The sequence below is a fragment of the Neovison vison genome, chromosome 3 (genome assembly GCF_020171115.1).
Source record: "Neovison vison isolate M4711 chromosome 3, ASM_NN_V1, whole genome shotgun sequence".
Lineage (NCBI taxonomy): Eukaryota > Metazoa > Chordata > Mammalia > Carnivora > Mustelidae > Neogale > Neogale vison.
In genome coordinates, this window is record NC_058093.1 from 238,138 (window position 1) to 247,707 (window position 9,570).

Genomic DNA, 9,570 nt, shown 5'->3' on the forward strand with positions numbered 1-9,570 from the left:
ACAACCCTCATAGGTGAGATCTGACAGACACAAACTAAGGTACAAACTCATGAAACTTGGCCAAGAAATAAACGAGAACGTCACAAAGAAATAAGGGGTGGTGTTGGGGTGTGGACGTACATCCAGGTCCCTCGCACTCGAATGAATTCCCGTGCACTTGTTTAAGGATCAAAGGGTCCTGTAGTGACGGGGGTGGGGGTGTCTGAAAGTGAAGGTCGCAAGAGCTGCCTTCTTCCCTTTTGTAACTAGTATTTTTACGCTTCATCCTCGCCGTATCAGGCTGTGGACGTGGAGTCTCCTGCCTGCAGGGGTGGGGATTTCTGTTCCTCCAGAGAACGCGTGAACTGGAAGAAAGGTATATATTTAAAGAAAATTAAATTTTAGTAAGTTTCTCTTAAAAAAGAAATAGACTAGGATTCTAATTGAGGACACTAGCTTCAAAGTTTGTATGAATAACCACAATACATATTCTCCGAAACCGTTACTACTACCATTATTATTACTTTCGTTTTATTATTATTTCATGATAAAAGACTTCATGATCCTCAGTCTTTTCTCGTACCCTGGGTGAAGCTAAAAGCCTCATTCTGGACATTTCTCATGTACAGTTTGCTAGGAAACCAGCTGTCTCACCACGCTTACCGTCCTGAATACGTAGCAGACTCTAGTTGATAATGGCCAGTAGACGCGTTAGGTCATTGTGAACGTGCGGTCTCAGTGACATTACCGTGGTTTACCTCGACATCAGCTGCATTTATTTTCACGCAGAATCTTTATAGCCTCCAACTGGCCCTCCGAGCACTCTCATCCACTTTGACCGCAGTGAAGCTGAGGCAGCTGCAGTGTTTCTGGGTGTCCTCACGTAGGAAGGTCCGGGCCATGTGGGCCTCTGTGTGGCATCTTCACCTAGAGGCCAGGCTGAAAGAGTGGCAACTTTGAATTCTTCAAGTCCCCCAATTTTTGGATTCTTTCTAAAAAACTTTTCATACCTATTTCCTTCAGCAAATTCTTTTTTGGATTTATCTTTAAAATTTCTTTTTAAATTGAACATAGCTAATAAGTCTTACTACCAACACTCTTTCCCAAAACCTCTGGGCACAGAAATATCCTCTCCTAGTTCATTCCACCGGAGATTTTGCTGCCCTACAGCGTGGGTCAGTTTTACCGCCTCCCGAAGCAGGTTTCCTCGCTGCCTGGCCTGGACACCGCTGTCACGGCAGTGGAGCTTGGCTTGATTCGATTCAAAATTTGTTCTCACTCCAGAACATAGGTAGAAAGAAGGGCAGCACTTCAGGGTACACTGTTCATGGAAGAGGGTCTCAGCAAGAGGGCAGGACCGAATCATGCAGCCTCGTTTACGGTGTCCGCGTTTCACTGAGCAGAACAAGTCAACCCATGAAGCCCAAAGTGTAGGAAGCATGTGCTCCGCCCACTGGGAAGCCTCCCTCTGAGACGGGAGCAACCAAACAGCCCTGTGTACCCGTACCTACTCAATGTGCACGTACCCAGAGTAGGACTGTGTACCCGTACTTACTCGATGTGCACGTACCCGGAGCAGGACTGTGTACCCAGACTTACTCGATGTGCACGTACCCAGAGCAGGACTGTGTACCCAGACTTACTCGATGTGCACGTACCCAGAGCAGGACTGTGTACCCAGACTTACTCGATGTGCACGTACCCAGAGCAGGACTGTGTACCTGTACTTACTTGATGTGCACGTACCCGGAGTAGGACTGTGTACCCAGACTTACTCGATGTGCACATACCCAGAGCAGGACTGTGTACCCGTACTTACTTGATGTGCACGTACCCAGAGTAGGACTGTGTACCCGTACTTACTCGATGTGCACGTACCCAGAGCAGGACTGTGTACCCAGACTTATTCGATGTGCACGTACCCGGAGCAGGACTGTGTACCCGTACCTACTTGATGTGCACGTACCCGGAGTAGGACTGTGTACCCAGACTTACTCGATGTGCACGTACCCAGAGCAGGACTGTGTACCCAGACTTACTCGATGTGCACGTACCCGGAGTAGGACTGTGTACCCGTACCTACTCGATGTGCACGTACCCGGAGTAGGACTGTGTACCCGTACCTACTCGATGTGCATGTACCCGGAGTAGGACTGTGTACCCGTACTTACTCGACGTGCACGTACCCAGAGTAGGACTGTGTACCCGTACCTACTCGACGTGCACGTACCCGGAGTAGGACTGTGTACCCGTACCTACTCGATGTGCACGTACCCGGAGTAGGACTTTGTACCCAGACCTACTCGATGGGCACGTACCCAGAGTAGGACTGTGTACCCAGACTTACTCGATGTGCACGTACCCGGAGTAGGACTGTGTACCCGTACCTACTCGATGTGCACGTACCCGGAGTAGGACTGTGTACCCGTACCTACTCGATGTGCACGTACCCGGAGCAGGACTGTGTACCTGTACTTACTTGATGTGCACGTACCCGGAGTAGGACTGTGTACCCAGACTTACTCGATGTGCACATACCCAGAGCAGGACTGTGTACCCGTACTTACTCGACGTGCACGTACCCAGAGTAGGACTGTGTACCCGTACCTACTCGATGTGCACGTACCCAGAGCAGGACTGTGTACCCATACTTACTTGATGTGCACGTACCCAGAATAGGACATGGTTGAAAATTTTATCTAAAACAATATATTTTCTCTGTTTCACATTTAGGTTCAGGTATACATGGAAACGCAAGGGACATAAGCGCCTACCACACAGTGTTTCTCACAGCCATATTAGGAGGAACAATAGTCATTGTCATTGGATTTTTTGCCGTACTTCTTTGTTATTGCAGGTAAGAAAAATATTGTTTATAAATACAGAAAACTGCCATAATATCATGTCAGTGTGTTCTGGGTATTACAAAGTTCCTTTGTAAAAATAAGTAGGTTGATCTTTACAATATGTAGATTAAAATAAGAGTGGATATACTCTAAAGTAGCATTGTATATATTAATACCATATCATGGGATAGATTTTTTTTTATGACTCTTCTAAATCATAAGTTTTAAACACTTTTTGCCCTCTCTTCTACTCTAGGGATAAATGTGGTACTCCGCAGAAAAGAGAAAGAAATATCACTAAACTTGAAGTCCTCAAGAGAGATCAGACAACTTCAACAACACACATAAATCACATCAGTTCGGTAAAAGTTTCATTAAAAGCTGAGGACAAGTCACAGTTATTTAATGCCAAAAACTCCTCATATAGCCCTCAGAAAAAGGAGCCAGCAAAGGCAGAAGCAGAAGAAAGAGTTTCCATGGTAAAAACTCGGGACAATTTTAAAATCTACAGTGAAGATGTTCCATTTCTGTCAGCCAATCAGAACAACTACTCGAGAAACCCAGCACAGTCCTTGGAGCCCAATGTAGGGTCCAAACAACCTAAACATATTAACAGCAATCTGTCTTCATCTCTAGGTGATGCACAAGAAAAGAGATACCACCCAGGTCATGAAGAGGTGTACGGACATTCCCACATTCCTGAACAGCTTATGCATATCTACAGTCAGCCCATTGCCATCCTTCAGACACCCGACCTCTTCTCCACTCCAGAGCAGTTACATACTGCTAAGTCAGCTACTTTGCCAAGAAAGGGACAGTTAGTCTACGGTCAGTTGATGGAACCAGTAAGTAGAGAGAACTTCACACAGACGCTGCCCAAAATGCCCGTGCATTCTCATGAACAGCCCCCGGATGCCAGGGAAGAGAATATCCCCCTTGAAGGTCAGCAGAGCTTGCCGTCCCAGACTTCAGATTGGAGCCGGTACTCAAACAGCTTACTGGAGTCGGTTTCTGTTCCGGGAACGCTGAACGAGGCTGTCGTGATGACTCCCTTTTCCTCAGAGCTTCAGGGGATTTCAGAACAGACGCTCCTGGAGCTATCCAAGGGGAAGCCTTCCCCCCACCCCAGAGCATGGTTCGTGTCTCTTGATGGGAAACCAGTCGCACAAGTGAGACACTCCTTTATAGACCTGAAAAAGGGCAAGAGAACCCAGAGCAATGACACCAGCTTGGACTCTGGGGTGGACATGAATGAGCACCTCTCAAGCAGAAGACTCGAGAGGGAGAAAACGTTCATCAAAAGCATGCACCAGCCGAAGATCCTCTACTTAGAAGACTTAGACCTGAGCAGCAGTGAGAGCGGAACCACTGTCTGCTCCCCCGAGGACCCAGCTCTGAGGCCCATCCTGGATGGAGGGGGTGCAGCAATCCTGGAGCACCCCGGGGAAGAGCCTCCGGGAAGAAGAAGCACTGTTGAAGGCTTTGAGGCCAGTCTGTCCCCCACCAAGAAAAGGGGCAGACCGCCACTCGCCAAAAAAGATAGCAAGACTACTATCTGGAAGAAGCGGGAGGAACGCCCACTGATTCCCATGAACTGACGCCAAGGGCGGTTGAGTGTGCTGGCTCGTGTTCATTCTTGCTCCTTGCAAGCCACTCTCTGAACTTTTGAAGAAGTTGGAACTGAGCAGTCATGGTCCCTGGACGTGTCTCAAGCAGAGTAAATAGTAAAATGGCAATTCACTAATGAAAGAGAAAGATACCAAGAAATGCTTTTTCTGACCTATTCTTTTCATTTACTTTTGAGTCATGAATTTGAAGTATCCGAGAGCTCAAAATGTGAAGTAGCTTCAAGATGTTAATTCTCTGAAAACCCTGCTCAGTCAGCCAATGTAGCCCTCTCTCAGAAAAACAGTGAAGTGCGTACTCCGAAAGTCGCTTTCAGAAATGTTGCCTCTGCTTTGATGCCCGCCCCTGTAAACATCTAGAAATGAAACTATTGGGCATCGTAGTCTTGTGACCTAGGACTGTTAGGTTCTCCTCTGCCTGTAGATGAAAATAATGATAAATGTTCTCGATGTTCCTCTAGAATCTAAAGGCCAAACAATATTTCCCTTTTTGCAATAAAATGCATGTGCACTGTACCAACCCCAAAATAAATCTTGCTCATGTAAGATAGGCAGGAAGTTACATGGTTGTTAGAGAGGGAAAAAGTAGCTCTTTGGTTGTTTTTGGATATAACTTCACAGACTAAATGATGAGGTGTTAACTTATTTAGAAATCTGAAAAATGAATGCTCTGATACTTCCATTTTTATTTTAAATTTTCTTTTCTCCCTGCTTCTAGAGTGAAATGATTGAAACTGTCAAGGAAAACTTTAGCAATCTTAAACAAAAACAAAACCCCATACTTTAGTTTAAGAATCAATGATACATGTAAGCTAAAATCAGCTTTAAGATATTTTTCTGTCCCCCACAATTCATTCATTTTAAACTTGAATTTAAAATTAATATTCAGATGTTCATTTTAAACTTGATTTTAAAAATATTTAGGTATTCATAAGCAGTTTTCAGTTTATTAACAAAATATGTGAAACTAAAGGAAATAAACATTTTTTAAATGTTCATAAGCAGGAAAAGAAATTCTATTTCTCCTAGACTCAAAAATACCTTCAGAATATTTCATGTATATCCAGATGCTTTTCTCTTGACATTTGTAAAAGATATTTTAGAAAATGTTTCGATTTAATGGAGAAGTAAAAGGTTTTTTTTAAATCACTTTTAGCATTTGCAACATTTTGTTCTAGTTTTGGAAGTAATATATTCATGTTCTTTTCATCATAGCAAAGAATTAAGTATGAACACATTCAACAGCTGTTTTTAATTATAATTGTCTTCAACTCTAAATTATCATTCATATGTCCTAAAAATAAAGCTCTTTGTTAATTAAAATCAATTCATCCCATTTTTTCTCCAAATTTCCGTGAAGGCAAATGTCTGAAGCAGCTCCCCCTTTCTCTCAGGGGGTGAACGTTAAGCTAGATTACTTTATTTCTCATCCTCTTCAACATAGGACCAACATAGGGACCCAAGGCACATAAACAATTTGAAAGAAGCAAAATTAGCCTAATATATTAGTTGTAGTCAAATTACAGATGGGTAGTCAATGAAAGACAACTGCTTTTTTTTTTCCCCCAAGATAGTCGACTTCAGCCATTTTTTCCCTCTAATTACTTCAGTTTTTCCTATAACACCAAACCTGTTGGATAATACTCGTTCTGTGTTAACCCAAAGAACTTAAAAACGTGGGCACAAGTTTGCCATGTTTTACCCAGTCCATAGGAGAGAGAGAGATATTTGGGGTAATACCTACGGTTAGTTTCTGGAGTCGTAGGTTTCTTATTGGTCTACAGAAAGATGCATTAAAGTGGCATAAATGGAAATGACTCGGAAAAGGTTACAGAGTTAGTGCTCTGCTGAAGTGCCTTTGATATAGACGTGCTTATTGGAAGGATACACTAACATCTTTCTTTGATGTGCATTTTCTTTCTGTTGGCCAAATTAAACAGATGTGCAGTTTTGTTAATCAAAAAATATAGACCTACTGTTTCATGTTGGAACAATGATTTTTGCATGCAAGTAACATTTCTCTTGTGCTTTTTTGAATCCAGTTTACATTGATAAGCTATGTTGGAATGAAGTTAGAAACTGTATAGTAAACTGTTGCACTTCAATATTTTAAGCTTATATTTTCCCTACCTTTAAATAAAAATGTTTCATCTTTTAGCTTGGTGATGGAATACATATGTTGATATAAGGGTATATTATTCAAGTATGCCACTTACTCATTCTTACATAAAGGAAATGAGATGTATCCCCAGGGGCTTTTATAGAAATATTTTTTTTTTTTTGGTTTCAGAATAAAAATATTTTTTTTATACACTGCACATTCTGTTCTCAATGGGGAAGTATAGGCAGTTTACCTTTTCTAATGATAAATGTGCGACTTCTCATTTGTGAGTAGTTCACAGATTTCCTGTTAAAAAGCTGAAGCCATCTACTTTTTCTTAACCCAAGTAATGATTACCCTACAATATTCACAACTTTCTTAAATTTTTAAATTGAAAACCAACAGTTTTTTGCAATGTAACTCTTACGAATTTTGATCACGAATTGTTAACCTTTGTAGATCCTTTGTATATCTACTTTGGATATATCTTAAAAGCAAAATTATCCCTCAATTAACTGATGGATTCATTTACTAAAGCACAGCTATATGTATTTTTTAATACATATGATCTTGAGACTTTATAAAGTGAATTTTTATGGCATTTATGCAGTTGTACAGGGTTTACGCCCTTTTCTAACACACAGAATCACGAAGGTCACAAGTGTTGCGGAACGAAAGTGCCACTATGCGCTGGCGATCATTCTCGGGTCACTGTCTGGGTTTGAGTCCTCTGGTATCAATACATACAGAGTTGTAGGAATCTGTGGGTCAAATAATGTCCCCCAAAACTTCCCAAAAGGTGAAGCTCAGAGTTTGTATTCATTTATAGTGAATGAGTTACTCATTTAGCTGTGTGCTGGCATTGTAAAGAACGTGACCATGTTCATTTCCGTCTCAGACCTTAAGCTGACACATTGCCCTTGTTTCTGAGTATTTATTTCTATCTTTTGTATTTCAACAGAGGAATCTCACAGTTCACTGTATTTAATGCCATTGTTACTATATTTACTGCTGAAAACTGTAACAATCTGAAGATTTGTAAAATGTTAAACATAGCTCATTAAAGATAATAAATCTAAAAAGTACTTGATGCATATTTTTTTTAATTGACCTATTTTAGAAAGGGGAGGGCCTAGGGAGAAGTTGGGAGAATCCCAGGCCGACTCCGTGTTGATCACAGAGTCTGACTCAGGTCTCAGTCCCACGACTCTAGGATCACAACATGAGCAGAAGCCAGAAGCTGGATGTCCAACTCTACCACCCAGCGTCCCCTGGACGTATTCTTTAATTCTGGGTAAACAACAAAACATTCCTCCCTAAACTGTCATTTCATCTAGTAAATATTCAATTATTACTTTTTCCACTCTTAGACTCCCTGTGTCAAAATAAAAATCTTTGAATACTCTTTGTTTTTATAATGAACTTGATTTCTCATTATATTTCATGTTCTCCAAATTTCACATTTTTACTATGAAAGCCGAGTATAGCCAAATTATTTTTCCATTCATTGAGAAGACTTGTTAAGATATGTCATAGAAAAAAAAATAAAATTGCAGCATGCAAAATACATAAGTGAGAAAATGATACAGTATCCCTGCCTCCTCCACTTAAAATTATTTGGACTTTAAACATAATATAATCATACAAAGGCTGTTTACACTTAGGGTGTTACATGTCCTTCAAGAGCCCCTCTGCTCACCTAGCTGAACCGTACTCAAGTTCAGGGAGTCTACATTCTGGGGTGTTAGAATATCTTTAATTTACTTAAAAATAATAAATAAATTTTATTTTAAGTAGGTTCCATGCCCAGTGTGGACCCAACAAGGGACTTGAACTCACAATGCAAAGCTCAAGACCCGAGTTGAGATCAAGAGTTAGACGTTTAACTGACTAAGCCATCGAGGTGCCATTTTATTTTATTTTTTTTTATTTTTAAGTAATCTCGACACCCAATGTGGACCTTGACCTTAAAACTCTGAGGTCAAGTGCTGTTTGCTGTGCTGACTGAGCCAGCCAGGCACCCCGGACTATCTTTTAAAGTCATTATCTTGGCTGCTATGTTTTCAGACATTTTGTGTGACTTCCATAAATTAAAATGGCAGCAGAAATACCTTTGGTTCGTTCTCATGGCAACTGGGCTCTGAATCCACTTACACACTCGGCAGGTTCGGACGTCAGCAGTGCTGTTTGAGACCGACGCTCGCATTTGGATCCCTGTAGAGTGTAAGCCGGGCTGTGGCTACCTTTGTTCCAGGGCCTGGTCTCCCACTGGGAGAGTCTAAGTCTGGACAGAAATAATGCAGTTTCTGGAGATGTCCTGCAGGACCCGAGTTCACATGGAACTGACTTTTAACAGAAAATAGGTTTCCTAAATCACAATCAGATACGCAGCTGCCAACAGAGGATGCTCATGAGGCAGTCATCACATGCTCCTGTCGGAAGGGAAATTCCTAACAGTAGACTAATGTGTAAGAACTATAGGAAAGGTGGATGGAATTAAGAGACTTTTTAATGCATTTATCAGAAGTGATTCACCGATCAGTCCCTGATACTTACGACACCTAGTTAAGGACCTTCCCCTAAACTACACGCTGTTGATACGGTACCACTTAAAACATGAATAAGCTCTCCTGAAGCAACTGTGGGACGAACTTCTTCTGAGAACACTGTTCTATTGTCTTAGATTCGCTTGCTCCATCAAAATAAATTCTTCCCTTGACTTTATCTTTTTTCTTTATTTTGAGCCTCTCTTTTGGTGGCAGTGGGGGAGCTCAGGGGGCTTCTGCCCAACTGGGCTTTTTAATATGTAAAAACATTTTCAGTTTGACTAGAAAAAAAAATCACAATGATTACAATCAATTTATAATGTTAAATACCAAAAAAGTAATAAAATCAATTGCAAATGATGGAAAAACATTTTCATTAAAATATATATGGCAAATTTCACAGGGAGAAATCGTGATAACGATTTTCTTTCTCAATCAGATAAATTTAGAGACCACACTTTAAAATTACCTGG

At 41.3% G+C, this 9,570-nt stretch overlaps 1 protein-coding gene across 1 annotated transcript in view; it reads left to right on the top strand.

Moving 5' to 3' along the window:
- FAM171B (family with sequence similarity 171 member B) overlaps positions 1–7,636 on the top strand; it is a 64,355-nt gene extending 56,719 nt beyond the window's left edge. The window contains exons 7-8 of the mRNA XM_044241117.1: positions 2,713–2,836; positions 3,082–7,636. Of these exons, the coding sequence (XP_044097052.1) occupies positions 2,713–2,836; positions 3,082–4,423 (1,466 nt within the window). The 3' untranslated portion in view covers positions 4,424–7,636. The remainder of the gene's footprint in view (positions 1–2,712; positions 2,837–3,081) is intronic.
- Positions 7,637–9,570: the final 1,934 nt, after the last annotated feature.